The 18,640-nt window shown below is 54.3% G+C and overlaps 1 protein-coding gene across 1 annotated transcript in view; it reads left to right on the top strand.

The window, feature by feature from the left end:
- Nucleotides 1–18,640, top strand: part of DYNC1H1 (dynein cytoplasmic 1 heavy chain 1) — a 59,878-nt gene that overhangs the window by 24,531 nt on the left and 16,707 nt on the right. The window contains exons 13-42 of the mRNA XM_037503885.2: nucleotides 40–216; nucleotides 357–467; nucleotides 545–664; nucleotides 1,051–1,290; nucleotides 2,534–2,689; nucleotides 2,810–2,923; nucleotides 3,134–3,244; nucleotides 3,322–3,531; nucleotides 3,657–3,803; nucleotides 3,951–4,117; nucleotides 4,207–4,380; nucleotides 4,847–5,012; nucleotides 5,094–5,282; nucleotides 5,363–5,557; nucleotides 6,163–6,445; nucleotides 6,661–6,761; nucleotides 8,714–8,873; nucleotides 9,813–10,056; nucleotides 10,516–10,699; nucleotides 10,861–11,073; nucleotides 11,537–11,775; nucleotides 11,908–12,064; nucleotides 14,043–14,270; nucleotides 14,721–14,951; nucleotides 15,145–15,285; nucleotides 15,477–15,710; nucleotides 15,799–16,005; nucleotides 16,091–16,212; nucleotides 16,565–16,730; nucleotides 17,317–17,480. Coding sequence (XP_037359782.1) covers nucleotides 40–216; nucleotides 357–467; nucleotides 545–664; nucleotides 1,051–1,290; nucleotides 2,534–2,689; nucleotides 2,810–2,923; nucleotides 3,134–3,244; nucleotides 3,322–3,531; nucleotides 3,657–3,803; nucleotides 3,951–4,117; nucleotides 4,207–4,380; nucleotides 4,847–5,012; nucleotides 5,094–5,282; nucleotides 5,363–5,557; nucleotides 6,163–6,445; nucleotides 6,661–6,761; nucleotides 8,714–8,873; nucleotides 9,813–10,056; nucleotides 10,516–10,699; nucleotides 10,861–11,073; nucleotides 11,537–11,775; nucleotides 11,908–12,064; nucleotides 14,043–14,270; nucleotides 14,721–14,951; nucleotides 15,145–15,285; nucleotides 15,477–15,710; nucleotides 15,799–16,005; nucleotides 16,091–16,212; nucleotides 16,565–16,730; nucleotides 17,317–17,480 — 5,351 coding nt within the window. The remainder of the gene's footprint in view (nucleotides 1–39; nucleotides 217–356; nucleotides 468–544; nucleotides 665–1,050; nucleotides 1,291–2,533; nucleotides 2,690–2,809; nucleotides 2,924–3,133; nucleotides 3,245–3,321; nucleotides 3,532–3,656; nucleotides 3,804–3,950; nucleotides 4,118–4,206; nucleotides 4,381–4,846; nucleotides 5,013–5,093; nucleotides 5,283–5,362; nucleotides 5,558–6,162; nucleotides 6,446–6,660; nucleotides 6,762–8,713; nucleotides 8,874–9,812; nucleotides 10,057–10,515; nucleotides 10,700–10,860; nucleotides 11,074–11,536; nucleotides 11,776–11,907; nucleotides 12,065–14,042; nucleotides 14,271–14,720; nucleotides 14,952–15,144; nucleotides 15,286–15,476; nucleotides 15,711–15,798; nucleotides 16,006–16,090; nucleotides 16,213–16,564; nucleotides 16,731–17,316; nucleotides 17,481–18,640) is intronic.

The following is an 18,640-nucleotide window of genomic DNA, read 5'->3' as shown; positions in this document are numbered from 1 at the left end:
TCACAAGGGGTGCCTGACGGCTGCTCTCTGCTTCCTCAGGTCTGGCTGCAGTACCAGTGTCTGTGGGACATGCAAGCTGAGAACATCTACAACAGGCTTGGGGAGGACCTCAACAAGTGGCAGGCACTCCTGGTTCAGATAAGGAAGGCCAGAGGCACATTTGACAACGCGGAAACCAAGAAAGAGTTTGGGCCTGTCGTCATAGATTACGGCAAGGTGCGTACGCGCTCGTGGGTTGGCGCAGGGCCTCTGGCGGCAGCAGGTGCAGGGGCCCTCCAACAGCAGCGGGGGCAGCAATTGCTGCAGCGAGAGCGCTCAGCTGAGGGCTGGTGGCCTTGTGTGTTCGTGCCCCGCAGGTCCAGTCCAAGGTGAACCTCAAGTACGACTCCTGGCACAAGGAGGTTCTCAGCAAGTTTGGGCAGATGCTTGGATCAAACATGACAGAATTCCACTCCCAGATCTCAAAGGTGAGGCGGCAGTGCCCTGGGGACACCGCTTCCCGCGAGCGCGTTTCTGAACTACATCCCTGCCTCCACCCCGACAGTCCCGCCAGGAGCTGGAGCAGCACTCCGTGGACACGGCCAGCACCTCTGACGCCGTGACCTTCATCACCTACGTGCAGTCTCTGAAGCGAAAGATCAAGCAGTTCGAGAAACAAGTGGAGGTAAGCGCAGCGAATGTGGCGGCCCTCTGCGGTGGCCCTCCAGTGCCCCTTGTTCTTCTCAGGTTTCATATCCTGAGAGGGTGTCCGCCTACCGCCTCCCCTCAGGCACCTCCCTGGGTGCTCGTTGGGTATAGGGCCTGGCATCCAGAAATCTGTGCTTTGGAATGCTCTGCGGGTGATTCCTAACCACATCAAGGCTTGGGAGCCTTGGCGAACTTGCAGGGGGCTTCCCCCTAGGACTGTCAGTGTGAAAGTTTCTGGAGAACAGCAAGTGTTTTCCTCCTACATGTTCTGTAGCCATAGCCTGTCGTCTTCTGTGGGGACCTGGCCATTGTTCTAGTAACCTTACAGGAGAAAAATGCTGTGTTTGCTTCTAACTCTCAAAGCTCTACCGCAATGGTCAGCGTTTGCTGGAAAAGCAGAGGTTCCAGTTTCCTCCATCTTGGCTCTACATTGACAACATCGAGGGAGAGTGGGGGGCCTTCAACGACATCATGCGGAGGAAGGACTCTGCCATTCAGCAGCAGGTGGCCAACCTGCAAATGAAGATCGTGCAGGAGGACCGGGCTGTGGAGAGCCGCACCACGGACCTGCTGACGGATTGGGAGAGGACCAAACCCGTCACGGTGAGTCCCCGTGGTGGCCAGAGAGCTCCTCACCCAGTGCGTCTGCTGCCTTCAAGCATCAGAGGCTTTGCGATGGCCTAGCTTTCCTCTAACAAAGACTCTGTCCTTAGACAAGCATTACTTGCAGGCACAAGTCCTTAGACAAGGCATTACTTTCTTATTCCTGAAAATAAGAAAGCTAGCTTGCTAGCCTCTTTCACCCAGAACTCCTAATGGCCACTGAAGTGAGGAGGTGGTTTTAAAGGTTAAAGTTTCTCCTCAGAAACTTTGTCGGGAAAACGCAGAAATCAGACTTTGCTTTCTCTCAGCACCGGCCAGTCCTCAGGTTGCTGCTGCTAAGTGTCAAGCTGTGTCCTTAGTAGCAGTGGGCGAAAAGAAGGGTCCTTGCCCTTGTTGAGCCTCTCCTCTGAGAAGGGATCAAGAACCCAAGTGAGTTGGGTTGGGCGGAGCCTGGGAGGAAGCTGACAGTCTCTGTGGCGCAGGGGCAGAGGGGGCCTCCTCGGCTTCCCTGGTGGAGTGCGGACTTCACTGACGGGCACCTGTCGACATCGGGGAGAGGTAGGGGAGGGTATTTCACACCAGGTCTGGTGGCAGATTTGGCCTGCACTGAGAAACTGCTTAGGGCCCTTCCTGCCCTCAGCCTGTCCGTGCTGATCGGCCCAGAGGTTCTATGTTGTACTTAATTTTGTTCCTAGATCCTTGTTTTATAACGGGTCCCAGTAGTACCCATACAGGTAGTGTTAGCCCCTCATTGCCGGCTATCAGGACGCTGGCCTTGGCGGGCGTGAGTGGTGGTCAGCAGGCACAACCCTATCAGGATTTGAGTGTCTCTTGCCTAGCCTTGCTAGTAATGTGTTAGAATTTTAATTGATTGTCTTTGGTAGAAAACTGACAAATAGTTGTCATCAAAAGCTATTGGAAAAGGAAGCGTGTAAGTTGTAGTGGCAGAGCTGCAGTAGAGGCCATTTCCAGAGAGCCCTTTCTCGGTGACCTATCTGCTCATTGAGGGCCAAGGCTGGCAGGCCCCAAGAGCCTGGTCCCCTCAGAAAAAGTGTCTGCCCTCATGCTTCTTCCCACCTCCTGAGCCCTTAGGAAGATGTGCAGCGAGGAGAGGGGGGCACCACCTCGGCATAGGGTGCCGCTTGCGTCACCTGACTGTGTGTGTGGACAGAGCCACAGGCTCCCTCCCCATTTCAGGGCAGAGGCCTCGAACCATAGTTCTCTGCACTTTGACTGCTTTCAGGGCAATCTCCGCCCAGAGGAGGCGCTGCAGGCCCTCACCATTTACGAGGGCAAGTTCGGCAGGCTGAAGGACGACCGGGAGAAGTGTGCGAAGGCCAAGGAGGCCCTGGAGTTGACCGACACTGGGCTCCTCAGCGGTAGTGAAGAGCGCGTCCAGGTACAGCTGCTGTGTGCACATGGGTCCCCTGACTGCAGTGACAAAGCCTCTCCCAGCCTGCTAGACTGGGAGACACTTTCCCTCTCCTAAGTGTATTTGCTTCGCTGTTCTTGCTCACAGGTGGCCTTGGAAGAATTACAGGACCTCAAAGGTGTTTGGTCAGAACTTTCTAAGGTCTGGGAGCAGATTGACCAGATGAAGGAGCAACCCTGGGTTTCAGTACAGCCTCGAAAGGTACACATACTTCGAGTGGGTGTCTGTGCGCACCTTGCCATATCAGGAGTCAGATGCGGATGCTCTGCAAGTCAGGCGCCGTGGGGCCCGCTAATGAATGGCACTCAGTGTCCCGCATGAGTCTGCGTTCTCTGTCCAGACTGGGGCTTTTTGTCTCACCATGTAAAGAAACTTTAGTGAGTGGAACCTCACCCGTGTCTCTCCTGACAGCTTCGGCAAAGTCTGGATGGCCTCTTGAACCAGCTGAAAAACTTCCCGGCACGACTGCGGCAGTACGCCTCCTACGAGTTTGTCCAGCGGCTCCTGAAGGGCTACCTGAAGGTAGGTGACTGGCCCCTGCCAGCTCCGGGTGGCCATGGGAGCCCAGCTCCACAGGTAACCATGCACTCTCCCCGCAGATCAACATGCTGGTGATCGAGCTGAAGTCCGAGGCGCTCAAGGACCGCCACTGGAAGCAGCTGATGAAGAGGCTACACGTGAACTGGGTTGTTTCTGAGCTGACCCTTGGCCAGATCTGGGATGTTGACTTGCAGAAAAACGAGGCTGTCGTTAAGGATGTGCTGCTCGTGGCCCAAGGGGAAATGGCCTTGGAAGAGTTTTTGAAGCAGGTAAGTCACAGGACCAACGGCCACCATCTGACCCGATGTGAAGACCCTCCAGCCTCCCGATGCCTGCATGGCCCGTGGCTGAGCTGCTGGCGCCACACATTGACAGCACGCCTTTCTGGTTTCAGATACGAGAAGTGTGGAACACTTATGAACTGGACTTGGTCAACTATCAGAACAAGTGTCGCCTCATCCGCGGCTGGGACGACCTCTTCAACAAGGTCAAGGAGCACATCAACAGTGTCTCCGCCATGAAGCTCTCTCCGTACTACAAGGTGCTTTGTCTGGAGTGTCTCCTGCCCCTTGCTTTTTTAAACATGAGTGTAGAGCTTGATCTTAATCTGTGTTGTTGTTTTTTTAATGAGTTTTGTTATATCTGCGAGTGAAAAGCTTAGCCGCTGGCTCTCCTGTCCACCCACTAGGTTTTCGAAGAGGATGCCCTGAGCTGGGAAGACAAACTGAACCGGATCATGGCTCTGTTTGACGTGTGGATTGACGTGCAGCGGCGCTGGGTCTACCTGGAAGGCATCTTTACGGGCAGTGCGGATATCAAGCACCTCCTGCCAGTGGAAACCCAGCGCTTCCAGAGGTACAGCTTCTAGCCTGAGCAGAGCACTGATTTCAACTGATTGGTCACCGTGGCACAAAGGCTAACTCTGGTTTTAATTTGGTTGGCAGTATCAGCATGGAGTTTTTGGCTCTCATGAAAAAAGTCTCCAAGTCTCCCCTTGTTATGGATGTTCTGAACATCCAGGGGGTGCAAAGGTCTCTGGAGAGATTGGCAGACTTGCTTGGGAAGATCCAGAAGGCTTTGGGGGAGTATCTGGAAAGAGAGCGCTCGTCTTTCCCCAGGTAAGCGAGCCACGGGGCTGTGCTAAATGATGTCGGCCATAGGCATGCCTCCAGCCTCCTCTCCCGTCCGGGCCCACGGGGTGGTCACTTGGCCCACCAGGGTCTTGTTACCAGCAGTCCACCTAACGAATGCCATTTCTTTCTCGCGCGCTGCTTGGATTTGTTTATCAAGCTTCATTTATATCATCACCACCCACCCAGGGAAGACTGCATGCAGTGCGGCTGTTTCCGGAGTGGCTTCTCTTTCTCTCTGTACAGTTTACTTAGTGTAGATGGAGTAGGTTTTTTAAAAAAGGAACTCATAAAGTAAGGAGAATGACATGAAATCCCTGAATTCCTCTTCAATGTCTCATTAGATAAACAAGCGTCTTGCTGGAGTGTTGGGAGAACTGTGAGTGTGACGTGACTCACCCCATGTGTGTGCACCTGTGACATCTTAGCAACTTGTGCATTATTTTGATTTTAGGTTCTATTTTGTGGGTGATGAAGATTTGCTTGAAATTATTGGAAACAGCAAAAATGTGGCGAAGTTACAGAAACATTTCAAGAAAATGTTTGCTGGCGTGTCAAGCATCATCCTGAATGAGGATAACTCTGTTGTCCTGGGCATTTCCTCCCGCGAAGGAGAGGAGGTAGTTAAATGCGTGACTGTAGCCTAGAAAACGTCTCTACTGGTTTTGCCCATCATAACTCTTGCATTTTATTTCTTTCAGGTCATGTTTAAAACTCCCGTGTCCATTACCGAACACCCCAAAATCAACGAGTGGCTCACGCTGGTGGAAAAGGAGATGAGAGTCACCTTGGCCAAACTGCTTGCCGAGTCTGTCACAGAAGTGGAGATTTTTGGTAAAGCGACTTCCATTGACCCGAACACCTACATCACTTGGATCGATAAATACCAGGTAGTGGATAGCAGAGGCGGGTGGTTTGAAGACGAACGCCTGGGACCCCAAAGTGACCCTGTGGATGGTGTGTCTTTCAGGCCCAGCTTGTGGTCTTGTCAGCCCAGATAGCCTGGTCTGAAAATGTGGAGACGGCTCTGGGCAGCATTGGGGGCAGTGGCGATGCGGCACCCTTGCACTCTGTGCTGAGCAACGTGGAGGTCACCCTCAATGTGCTGGCTGACTCGGTCCTCATGGAGCAGCCCCCACTCCGCAGACGCAAGCTGGAGCACCTGGTCAGTCCCTGCCTGCTCGTCCTCGCCGTCTGTCTCGCCCCTTCAGCTCTAGCAGCTAAAGAAATCAAGCTTAAAAACCATGTCACTGGGGCCAGGAGGAAAGCAGGTGGCCCTTGCTCTCCTCCGGGGTGGGGATTTGGCCACATTCCTGTTGAGAGGTAATCTTGGTGCGACCTGGGGGTTACCCAACTTCCTGGTAAAAAGGAAGCGATCAGCCTTGGTCAGGGTCTCGCTTGCTTTCTCGCCATCTATCTCCTTCCCAGAGAGACACTCTCAGAGCAGGGCGCACCCAGCCACTGAGCCTGGACTCCGTGAGGAGACAGACCCGCAGGCAGAGCAGCTGTTTTCTCGCTTTTTGCTGCTTAAAGTCTGTCCAGAGTGTGAGGTGTTTTTGTTAACTGTTTCCTGGGTCTTGCCACAGTTCTTGATTCTATCATTCCATTGTGTGGATAACAGGTCTGTTGTTTTTTGAAAGTGAATTTGCAGTCTAGAACTTGTGCCTAAAGCCACTGTAACTGGCCCCATAATTGAAGTCTAGCACAGCCAGAGAACGTGCACTGCACACCCTTCGTTCACGACAAGCTCTCAGCGTGCCTCTTCTTCAGATTACAGAGCTAGTTCACCAGAGAGATGTCACAAGGTCCTTGATCAAAAGCAAGATCGACAATGCCAAGTCTTTTGAATGGCTCAGCCAGATGCGGTTCTACTTTGACCCTAAGCAGACTGACGTGTTACAGCAATTGTCGATTCAGATGGCCAATGCCAAATTTAACTATGGCTTTGAGTACCTGGGTGTTCAGGACAAGCTGGTCCAGACTCCCCTCACCGACCGCTGCTACTTGACCATGACACAAGCCTTGGAGGCCAGGCTCGGAGGGTCCCCATTCGGTGAGTTACTCCATGAACCTGGGCCATGCTGTCAGGTGGTGAGTGGGGACTTCTCAGGTTGAGAGAATGACTCAGATGTATTTCTCGGTCACCTGGCTAGCATGTTACAAAGTCTTCAACTTGAGTTTTTTGCATTTACTCTGATTTTTAAATTGTAAAGCTAAAGGTATATTCTTAATTGAACGATAGACTCAATTGCTTTTGTCTTGTAACAGGGCCTGCCGGGACGGGGAAAACAGAGTCCGTTAAAGCTCTTGGCCATCAGCTGGGCCGGTTTGTTTTAGTTTTCAACTGCGATGAGACCTTTGATTTCCAGGTGAGAAGTCTTCTGGGGTCACCTAAGATCTAGTGGCTTGGGGAGGGCCAGGGGGTCTTGAGCTCACACCTCTCTCAAAGTTTGTCACCGGCTATTTCAGTGTTTTTTGTCTGCCTCTTGGTCATTTTGAACTGGTCGTGTTACCTACCATATGTGCTTTGATGTTGTCTTAAGCTTCATGTTCTCAAAAGTAAGGTTTTTGAGAAAAACCAAAAATGTGCCCACCATCACCCATTGCACCCCCACCATCCCACCCTTTCCACCTCTTGTCACCTCAGTTCAGTTATTGGTGTCCACGTTTTTTGTTCTGCTTTGTTCATTGTTTTATCTCCTTGCGTTGCACGTGTCAGTGAAATCATTCCGTATTTGCCTTTCTCTTTCTGACTAATTTCCCTTCACATAATTGCCTTGGGTTCCTCCCATTAGGTAGCAAATGGCAAGATCTCATCTTTCATTACAACTGTGTAGTGTTCCATGTGTCACGAGTGCTTCATCTGGTCCTCTGTCAATGGACGCTAAGGTTACTTCCGTGTCTCAGCTATTGTCAGGAGCCCTGCAGTAAACATCATGGTGCATGTGGTTCTTCAAGCCTGTGGCTTGCTGCTCCTTGGGTAGATACCCGGTAGCTCGGCCACATGGTAACTCACTTTCTAGAACAGTTGTACCAGCTTCCACTCCCACCAGCAGTGCACTAGTGTGCTCTCCACCCCTCGCCGGCACTGTCGCCAGTGACCTTCCCACGTGTTTCCCTGATGGGAACACCTTACATTGTTGTTAGAAGTGTCTGTTCAAATCTGCCCATTTTTCGTTGGGTAGCTGTGGGTTGGTTCTGCAACTCCCTGTATCAAGTATGTGGCGGGCAGATTCTGCCGCCAGCTTGGCTGATAATTTTTTCCATGTGCAGGAAGAAGACTTTCAGCTGTATTTTGTGGTTTCAGATCTTACGTATTAAACTTTAAATCTGTTTTGAGTTTATTTCTGTGTGTGGAATCAGAGAGAGTGGCCCAGTTTCATTCTTTTGTGTGTGTCTGTACAGTCTTCCCAGCACCATTGTTGAAGAGATTTTCCTTTCTGCATTGTGTGATCATGACTCCTGTCATAGATTTGGCTTTGGTGTGTGTGTGGGTTTATTTCTGGGCTATTTCTCACCCCCAGAGATGTGGGGGTGAGAGGACTCACCAGAGACACAGTGGGGAGCAGAACAGGTGGATCCACTGAAATCCACTGCTATGAGCAGCAGTGGGGAGACAGGAGAGGTCTGCTGAGCCCTGTGGGTCAGCTCCTTACCAGGGATGGAACGTGTGTTGCCGTGGTCAGTGAGGATAGCTTCATGGTGCTGAGACTGACCCCTGCGCCCCCAGGGAGGCCGGACTGTTTCATTGATGCATGTGTCTTTTTTCCCATAGCAATACAGTTTATTTCTGCGACTATTGTTGGACATGCTGCTTTAATTACTGTTGATTTATAATTTAAATTTGGGTAACCCAGTGCCTCCATTTTTCTTCTTGAAAATTATACAATTTCAAAGTATAATTTTGAGATTATACAAAAGTCTTTGGTGGAACATACCATTTTTCTAAAAGGGGGGGTGCTGCTCATCGTTCACTGCTGTGCTGGTCCGCGGCAGGGGGGTTTCTTAAAAAATGGTTCGTGCCTGTTTCTGGAAATGAATATTGTGAAAAGGGTGGTAAGCAACAAAGAGTAGTAGAACAGAAATGAGCACAGGAGGGCATGGAGCACCCATCTGTACTAGTGATTGCTGCAGCTCATGCAGGACTTGCTGTGTGTGCTTCTGGGCCCTTGGTCTCGCGTGTGGCTCTGGTTGCACCTGCGCAGCCCCTGACAGGGAGTGGTATGACGCCTGCTTCAGAGACAGGCAAACCGAGATGTGATTGGCCAGGGTCAGCCCGAACCCAAGTTGGACCCTGACAGCGGCTTGCTTTCTGTTCTAGGCCATGGGAAGGATCTTTGTGGGGCTGTGCCAGGTGGGTGCGTGGGGCTGCTTTGACGAGTTCAACCGCCTGGAGGAGCGGATGCTGTCGGCCGTGTCCCAGCAGGTGCAGTGCATCCAGGAGGCACTGCGCGAGCACTCCAACCCCAACTACGACAAGGGTGAGGCCCGTCTGTTCTCGCACTGTCATTAGGAACGCAGTGGGAAAGTCCGTGGTGGGCCAAGTAGCCCCCTCTTAGCCGGGACTCCCTGCTGTGGGTAGGGGAGGGAGCTGTGGGAGAGGGGTCCCATGGTGAGCGGCAGCAACATTTGGGACGCCTTGTCCCTGCACAGGTCTCCTTCTGGAGCTCCTCCCAGTGCGTCTATGGCCCTCTTCCTGCAGCCCCAAAGAGCCCACATTCCTAGCCACTTTTGGGCTGGAGTGTTCTCGTATGGGGCTGTGCGGAGGCAACCACAGGGCAGGCGTGCGTGTTCTGAGCAGCTCTGGAACTTTGTTCAACACAAAGTGTACAGATTGGGGCGGAGTAGGGTCTAGGGGAGGCGACACATCGCTGTGCCCACATACCTTTCAGCATTGCCTTTGAGCCCACCACAGTGGTCACTTGTATTGCCACAGAATTTGCCAGACCTATGAAATCAAACAAATAGCGTGTTAAGGAAAGCAGTACCGGATAGGCTATTGTGGGCTCAATGGACCTCTCCCATTTAGCGTTCAGAGCTGTGGGGCTTGGGGTATTTTGGGTGATGTAGGAAAGGGGAATTCTGAAGATCTCAGCCAGTCACTATGTTGCAGTCTGCGTTCAGTTTCACTTCTGCAGCTATTGTTGGACTGAGTTTCTACTCTTGAGCTGATGTTGTGCCAAGTCCTGTTGCACAGGCTAGGGCTTGCTGCCTCTCATGAGTTGTCTGCTTGCTACACATGGACAGAAGAGGTGAAGAGTGGGTCTCCTGGGCAGGTGGTGGTGCCTGCAAAAAGACCATGGCATGGCTCCCCTGGAGTCCTGGACTTTGGGCTTTAGTGGCCAGCAGGGAGGTGGAACTTTGTAGTTTTAGAGAAGTTTTGAACATCGTGATTCTTAATGCCATCATCTGATTTTCAGCCTCTGCCCCCATTACCTGTGAGCTGCTAAACAAGCAAGTCAAGGTGAGCCCAGACATGGCCATCTTCATCACCATGAATCCTGGCTACGCGGGCAGGTCGAATCTCCCGGACAACTTGAAAAAGCTGTTCCGGAGCCTGGCCATGACCAAGCCAGACCGGCAGCTCATCGCCCAAGTCATGCTGTACTCTCAGGGCTTCCGCACGGCCGAGATCCTTGCCAACAAAATCGTCCCCTTCTTTAAGTGAGTAGCCATGGGTAGCGGGGCTAGGTTTGTCAGTGTCGAGTTGACCTGAGCATCATGGCACATCTTTCAAAGTTTCCATTGATTTCTAGACACTGGGCACACTGGGCACTCATGTTAAAGTGTATTGTTCTTTTTTTGTTGTTTTTTTTTTTAAGATTTATTTATGTATGCGTACAAGAACTGGGGTGTAAGCCAGAGGTGCCAGGGGTGAGAGGACTCACCAGAGACAGAGTGGGGAGCAGAACACGCAGATCTACTGAAATATACTGCTGAGGGGAGCAGCAGGCAAGGCAGGAGAGGTCTGCTGTGCCATGTGGGTCAGCACCCTGGCCGCCCAGGGACCGAACTTGTGCTGCAGTGGCTGACAGTAGCTTGACAGCATTGTCTTTAACCCCAGTACCACCAGGGAGGCCCCGAAAGTGTATTGTTCTGAAAGAAAACCTTTCTCACTTCTAGACTATGCGATGAGCAGCTCTCCTCTCAAAGCCACTATGACTTTGGGCTGCGAGCTTTGAAGAGTGTGCTGGTAAGTGCAGGTAACGTGAAGAGGGAGAGAATTCAGAAGATAAAGAGGGAGAAAGAAGAACGAGGCGAAGTTGTTGATGAAGGAGAAATTGCAGAAAATCTACCTGAGCAAGAGGTGTGTGCTTTTACTCACTCCAACCTCAAACACGATTTATGTTTACCTCTTCACCTTTTAAGTCATGACTGAAGAGAGTCTTCAGTGCACCTCGCGTGTACTGGGGTGGTGGAGCAGGCTGCACGCGCCTAGCCCCTGACTCAGTCCTTGTCCCTCCGTAGATCCTCATACAGAGCGTCTGTGAGACGATGGTGCCAAAGCTGGTGGCCGAGGACATCCCGTTGCTCTTCAGTCTCCTGTCGGATGTGTTCCCTGGGGTGCAGTACCACCGTGGGGAGATGACCGCGCTGCGAGAAGAGCTGCGGAAGGTGTGTCAGGAGATGTACCTGACCTACGGCGATGGGGAGGAAGTTGGCGGCATGTGGGTTGAGAAGGTAAGCAGGGCCCTATGAGCCGGCCAGCGCGGTGGCTTCACTGCAGGCATCTGCACTTCAGTACGCGCTTCCTTCGCTTTTCTTCCTCTGAGATTCTTTTAAGAAAAAATGCATGTTTTCCTTGAGCTGTGTGTGCTGAGCCACGTGCACGCTCCCACGCTCCTGCTTAAACACGCTTCCCCTTTGGTCGCCTCTCCCTGGAGGGGTCGACCCTTCTGCGTCTTTTTGAGTCAGCTGGGTGAGCATCTCGTGTTCCCCTGACTCTGACCTTCCCAGCTTACCAGGGGACGCCCCACAACTTGCTTCTTGAAATGCTTGCTTAGATGTGACCGGGCACTGCTGCTCTGGCTGTCAAGCCCTGGTGCTTGCTGCAGGGGCGGCTGCCCAGCTTGGCGCGGGTGGCTCTGAGACTTAACTGAGGCCCCGTCTCCGAGCGGTGCTGATACTGGGGGTGGGCCCGCAGGTGCTGCAGCTCTACCAGATCACCCAGATCAACCATGGCCTGATGATGGTGGGGCCCTCGGGCAGCGGGAAGAGCATGGCCTGGCGCGTCCTTCTGAAGGCCTTGGAGCGACTGGAGGGTGTCGAGGGTGTGGCCCATATCATTGACCCCAAGGCCATCAGCAAAGACCACCTCTATGGTACCCTGGACCCCAACACCAGGGAGTGGACAGACGGGCTCTTCACACACGTTCTGAGGAAGTAAGTCCCCCTCGATTGGTGCAGGGCCTGGAGCTCGGGCCTTGGATGATGGTCGGACTTGTTTCCCGCCGGGTCGGGCAAGTTGAAAGCTGTTCCGGGGCGCACACATTCAGTCTTAACCACCCCTGCCAGGATCATCGACAACGTGCGGGGCGAGCTACAGAAGCGCCAGTGGATCGTCTTCGACGGCGACGTGGACCCCGAGTGGGTGGAGAACCTCAACTCCGTGCTGGACGACAACAAGCTCCTCACCCTGCCCAACGGGGAGCGCCTCAGCCTGCCCCCCAATGTAAGCTGCACTCCCATACTCTGGGTGGCTCTGGAGGCCAGGCCAGGGTCCTGCCGAGGGGCCTCTTGTGCCAGCAGCTCCCCACAGTGCGGCCTCTGCACCAGGGCTTAGCGGTAAATGGTCTCAGAGTCAGTCAGTTACACTGCCGCCCCGCCCCGGCAGGCTCAGGCTGGCGCCTCATGTGCCTTGACTGTGAAATCAGGGCTGGCCGCCAGGCAGCACCTAAACCTCAGCCCCCACGATATCCATGTTCCTGCTCCCTCTAGCTTTCCCCGGCTTCTCTCGGCCTCCCGCTCTCGGCCCAGGTGTCCATGCTTGTCCTCCCAGGCGCTTCTCATCACAACACGTCACCATGCATGGGCCACGAAACCTGGGGTAGAGCGAGGCTGCAGGCAGCAGCCATAGAGGCCAGCAGTGGGAAGCCAATTCCTTTCCCTACCATGTCCCGCTGCTGACTGATACCATGCACACGCCATAATGCTCAGCCTCGTGACTCCATGATGCATAGTTGTGGTTGGAGTTTCTGACATCGTTACACCTCAGAGAGGTGGCAAGATGCAGGGGTAGACACAGGGGCTTTAAGGCTACTCCTCTGGAAACGAGCATCTGGTGCAGGTCCTGAACATGGTCCCACTACGTTGGGTCATGTGGGCACACCAAGCACGGATTTGCATTCATAGAGACTCGAGTGTTGGGGTGCTGTCATCTGCAAGCTCTGTTCCATGCACTAGATGCAAGCTCTGTTCCATGCGCTGGAAGAGCAGCAGTCGGCCCTGGGCCCACCCTACTCTCCTGGGACTGGCTTCTGCAGTGGGAGGCAAATAGACGGGTAGAAGGTGCTGAGGAAAAACATGCAGGGAGGCGGGTGGGTGCTGGTGAGAGGCGGTGGCTTCTTGGGAGGTGGGTTTGGGTAGAAGTTGAGGAGTGAGAGAGCAAGTCCTCTGGGCCCCCCCGGAAATCCAGGCAAAGCAACGAAGAGCAGAAAGAGATGTCTGAGTGTGTCAAGAGTGCGGAAGGGAATGGGGCACAGTGGGTGGGCACGGGAAAGTAGAGGAAGAAATTTGGTCCAAGACCAGGCCAGGCTGGCATCCCTGGGAGGACTGGAGCTTGCCTACAGGGGAGTCAGGAGTCTAGGGCGAGTCCAAATCAGGGCCAAGGAGGCGTTTGCAGAAATGTGAAATGAGGGGCGTGAGCTGTTGGCAGAGACCCCTCTGGCGCTCCGGAGGGCAGTTGAAGGCAGCATGGGGTGCCTGGTGCCCGGGCACAACCCCGGAGCTGATGTAGACAGTGTGGAGCAGCGAAGTGCTGAGAAACGCTGGGCTGTGGGTGCTGCTGCAGGACCCCGACAGGCTAGACTGTAAGACGGGCGGTGCCAGCCTGGTCCTGGCTTTCAGCCAGAGCAGCTGTTGAGTGCAAGCCTCTGTCCCGAGGGCTCGGCACTGGTGGCTCCACATTCAGAAGCGACGCCAGGGACTTGGGTGCCAGGCTCATGTTCCCTCACCAAGGCCCGTCTCTTGACTGGACGTGGCAGCTTCTTTCCTTTGGGCTCCTTTCCAGCAGGTCCTGACAGTGCCAGAAAGCGATTGCCTTGCATGGTGCTAGTTCTGAAGCAAGTCTCAGGCGTCAGCCCTGTGGAGTGAACTGAGCCTGCTGCCTCCTCACAGAGCCCGCCTGCCAAGTGGAGGCCCCCTGGGGGGGCAGGGGCGGCAGCACCCAGCAAATGAGCATGCAGGCACCCCTGCTGACCCTTCTGCGGGAGTGAGGCGCCCCTGGTGGACCCCCCTGCCCTGCCTCCTGCCCTGCCTGATTGTTGTTGAGACAGGATGGTGGGTATTGGAGCGGCATAGACAGCAGATGCTTTTACTTTTAAAGTAGAGGAATTGTAGTTTCCTGTTGGCTGTGTCTATAGGACAAAGAATCTTAATGCCCAGATATCTACCAACCCTGGGTCACTAAATCCACGTGCTATTGCCTGCAGGTGCGGATAATGTTTGAAGTGCAGGACCTGAAGTACGCCACCCTGGCCACCGTGTCGCGCTGCGGCATGGTCTGGTTCAGCGAGGACGTGCTGAGCACAGACATGATCTTCAACAACTTCCTAGCTAGGCTGCGCAGCATCCCCCTGGACGAAGGGGAGGAGGAGGCGCAGCGTCGGCGCAAGGGCAAGGAAGACGAGGGAGAGGAGGCAGCTTCCCCGATGCTGCAGGTGAGGCCGAGGCCATAGGTCAGGGCTGGGTGCTGGCCCTGCCCCCACGCTGAGGGTGGCTGTCCCACCCAGGTATCTGAATTCCAGGTGCTTTTCAGGGTAGTCACTGCCCATCTGGCGCTGGGCTCTCCCGGGTTATGTGGTCAGTCCAGCTTCTAAGGGCGCTGCAGAGGCCAGGACAGTACAGAAAAGCCCAGGCTACTCCGCTTACGTATTTTCCCTGCAAATTGGTGAAGGCCTGCCCTTTTCCGGTTTGTTCCCCAGAAGCATGATTTTTGAGAGCTGCCAGGGTGAAGGTGTGAGGATGTGTCGATGCTTCGTCCCTCGATTTTGTCAATCCAAATTTGTTTTCAGAGGCCACATGACTCTCCCCCAGGCCTCGGTTAGAGTAATTGAAGCTCTCCCAGATGTTGGGCATGGGAGTTAAACGTTCTATGCCCCCTCCTGCAGATCCAGAGGGACGCGGCTACCATCATGCAGCCGTACTTCACATCTAACGGCCTGGTCACCAAGGCCCTGGAGCACGCCTTCAAGCTGGAGCACATCATGGACCTGACGCGGCTGCGCTGCCTGGGCTCGCTCTTCTCCATGCTGCACCAGGCCTGCCGCAATGTGGCCCAGTACAATGCCAACCACCCTGACTTCCCCATGCAGATCGAGCAGCTGGAGCGCTACATCCAGGTCAGGGCACCTGGGCCCTCACCGCCCCACTCTCTACCCCCCGGGGTGTGCGCTGCCTGGGGAGGGCAGGCCCTCACGATGGGTGGGGACGGTGCCCAACAACGCCGGGAGCCCCTCTCTTAAAGGGTCACTGTGCTGCCAGAGTCTCGTTGGAATTCTGGGGGACAATGGGATTTTTCTCCTCTTTCAATAGCGGTATCTGGTTTATGCCATACTCTGGTCCTTGTCTGGAGATAGTCGACTGAAAATGAGAGCGGAGCTGGGTGAATACATCAGGAGAATCACCACGGTGCCACTGCCTGCTGCCCCCAACATTCCCATCATCGATTACGAAGTAAGTGCCCGAAGTCAGCCTCCCGCCCGCTCGTCCCCCCACCTTTGCTTTGACTTACTCTTCCATTCACACTCCGACCCTGTCCTCCGAGTTTGTGTGGACTGGTTGGAAGGTTCTGGTGTGTGTCAAAGTGAGCAAGTCTTTAGTGAGAGGCTCTAGGTCTCGGGCTGACCCGGCTGTCCTGCATGCAGGTGTCCATCAGCGGGGAGTGGTCGCCATGGCAGGCCAAGGTGCCGCAGATTGAGGTGGAGACGCACAAGGTGGCTGCCCCCGATGTCGTCGTGCCCACCTTGGACACGGTCCGCCACGAAGCCCTCTTGTACACCTGGCTGGCCGAGCACAAGCCGCTGGTTCTGTGTGGGCCCCCGGGGTCCGGGAAGACCATGACGCTCTTCAGCGCTCTGCGGGCCCTGCCCGACATGGAGGTAAGGCAGCTTGCCTGGGCGAGGGAGCCTTGGATGTCCCCTGGGAACCAGGCCTCGTAGGACCTCACTTGTTTTCTCCCTTGAAAAGGTCGTGGGCCTTAACTTCTCAAGTGCCACCACCCCAGAGCTCCTGCTGAAGACTTTCGATCACTATTGCGAGTACAGACGCACACCCAACGGGGTGGTTCTGGCACCTGTTCAACTTGGAAAATGGCTGGTCTTGTTCTGTGATGAAATCAACTTGCCAGACATGGACAAATATGGGACACAGAGGGTCATATCCTTCATCAGACAGGTTGGCTTTTGTCCCGACCCCCCACGACCCCCACTGCGATGCCTGTTCATAGCTGCTCCTAACATGTTCCTTCTGCTCCCCACAGATGGTGGAACATGGAGGCTTTTACCGAACCTCAGACCAAACCTGGGTGAAGCTGGAGAGAATCCAGTTTGTCGGGGCGTGTAACCCCCCCACTGATCCCGGAAGAAAGCCCCTCTCACACAGGTAACACATCTCAGACTTCCCATGTGCTCAGGCACCAGTGCCAGGAGAGCTCTGGATGCAGCATGGCCACAGCCTTGTTTGAAATACCACTCCGGCTTCCTCGGCCCTGCTGCAGAGCCAGGAACCCAGAACTGAAAGTGCTTGACCGGGGTTGGGGGGGGGGGCATGTCCCCGCCGTGCCCCATCTGCAGGACCGAGCTCTTTGCCCACCTTTGCTTGCTTTTTTTTTTTGCATCCGCTGTTGTGTTGTCCTCCATTTCCGGTGACGGGGCCAGTTGGCTGTTGGGAAGCACCTGGGCCTGCTGATGGCCTGCACCGCGCCACAGTGGCTAAGCTGACTGTCCCTGCACAGGTTCTTGCGGCACGTGCCAGTCGTGTATGTGGACTACCCCGGCCCCGCCTCCCTGACGCAGATCTACGGCACCTTCAACCGGGCCATGCTGAGGCTCATCCCGTCCCTGCGCACGTACGCAGAGCCACTCACTGCGGCCATGGTGGAGTTCTACACCATGTCTCAGGTACGCGGCGCTGCCCCCCAGGGCTCAAGAGCATTTGGGGGACGAGCTGCAGTCGGTTCTCAGTTCTATGATCTGCATTAGGGTCATCCTGTTTCCTAGCACCGTGACAGCGCTTTCTTGCTCATTGCTCATTCTTGCCGTCCTCAGGCTGTGCACATCATGTGTGTCGTCTCCTGTGTGAGCTTGACTCCGCTTCCAGGGGCCAACAGTGCCTCCACACCTCAGCTTTAACAGCACACATGGCGCATGTGGGCGGTCTCCTCCACAGTGTCTGTGGTGCCCCTGTTAGCTATGAGCAGACCCAGAGCAATCTGCCTGCTCCCTGGCCACGTCCCTGCTGTGCCCCATGCTGTGAGGCTCAGGCTCTGCGGTGGCCTGAGTAGTTGTGCCTGCTGTCTCGTTTATTTAGACATCTAAACCTGTAACTTGGATGACAATGTTCTGGACCGTTGTCCAGCTGGTCCGATGTTGTTTATGGATTTATCCTTGAATATCCCAGGCTTTGACCTGTAGTGCAAAAATGTTATTCGACATTCGATCTCTCATGTCTTAAGATGTTTGCATGTGATTTGCATCTCCCCCACAGGAGCGCTTCACTCAGGACACTCAGCCCCACTATATCTACTCGCCCCGAGAAATGACTCGTTGGGTGAGGGGCATCTTTGAGGCTCTGAGGCCTCTGGAGACTTTGCCCGTCGAAGGCCTCATCCGGATTTGGGCACACGAAGCCCTCCGTCTCTTCCAAGACAGGTAGTGCTAAAGAGCCAGCAAGCCCCGTGCTCCCTTGCTTTGATTTCTTGGGGTGCTCCGAGTCAGGACCTATGTCAGGCCACGCTGCACCAGCTGTGCTGGCTATGTGCAGGAGCAGAGGACGTGGGGCAGCCTCGTGTCTGGAAATTGATCTCGTCCAGTGTAGCCGGTTGAGCCTGCTCGTTGTCCACCACTGGTCACCTTGGGACTTAGCAAGCAAGCCCTTTCACTTCCTGACCTGTCCAGAGCACGGGATCCCTGCGATGGCCTATGTCAGCTCACAGTGCGTGTGGACGGTTTCCACAGCCAGTATGCCTCTCTTGCTGGGTCCTCATTCTCACCCAAGGCCTGCACTGAGTCTCTGCCTGTGGGCCACGTGCACTTGTGAGCTTGCCTCAAAGCTTTTAGAATTAGTACCGGCTGCCGTGACTCAAAGCACAGTGCCTTTGACGGTCAGTGCTGGTCACGACAGCGTGTAGTAATTCCTTCCCATTAAGCGCTGGCCACTTATTAGAAAAACCCAAAATTTTTTTCCACAAGGAATCTTGAAAGTGATTGACCATTTGGGTAATGAACTATAAAATGATCCCTGAAGTCAACCTTTTAAAATCAGGACCTTCTCCTCACATTCTTAGGTTCTGTGCAGTCTTTGTCTGTGGTGGAGCCTCACTTTCCTAGCTCTGCCCTGTAAACACGTAGGTGTTTACTTTGTGTAGTTTACCACTGAAGTCCTGCATAGCCTTTCAGGCTCATTTCAGGTGAGAAAAAGTTAAATTTGTGTTGGTTTAACGCTGAACATCAAGTAAATAATAATTTCATCTGATATATGCCACACTGCCACCCCCACTGCAGATCATCTGGGCAAATACATGCTCCACCCCTGAACAAGGTTATATAGAGCAGAGGCCAGAGTCACAGGCAGGGCAGGCCCCTCGCTATAGAGTGAGCATGAGTCTCCCAAGTGACCCCGCAGTGGCCTCGCGTCATCTGAGGTGCAGGTGGTTGGCAGCAGTAAGTTCATGGGAGTTCCCTTGGGCAGACCCAGGGCAGAGAAATACTTGTGTTGGCAGCTGCGCCTCGACCTCCAGGCAGCTTTTCTGGTTCTCACTTCTGGGTGCTAGAATAGCATGTCGCTGCAAGTGACTCACGCCAGCTCCATG

Source organism: Talpa occidentalis, unplaced genomic scaffold, assembly GCF_014898055.3.
Source record: "Talpa occidentalis isolate TD23 unplaced genomic scaffold, MPIMG_talOcc4v2.1 talOcc4.11, whole genome shotgun sequence".
Taxonomy (NCBI): Eukaryota; Metazoa; Chordata; class Mammalia; order Eulipotyphla; family Talpidae; genus Talpa; species Talpa occidentalis.
Note: the sequence above shows the minus strand (reverse complement) of the source record. Positions and strands in the feature narration are given on the sequence as shown.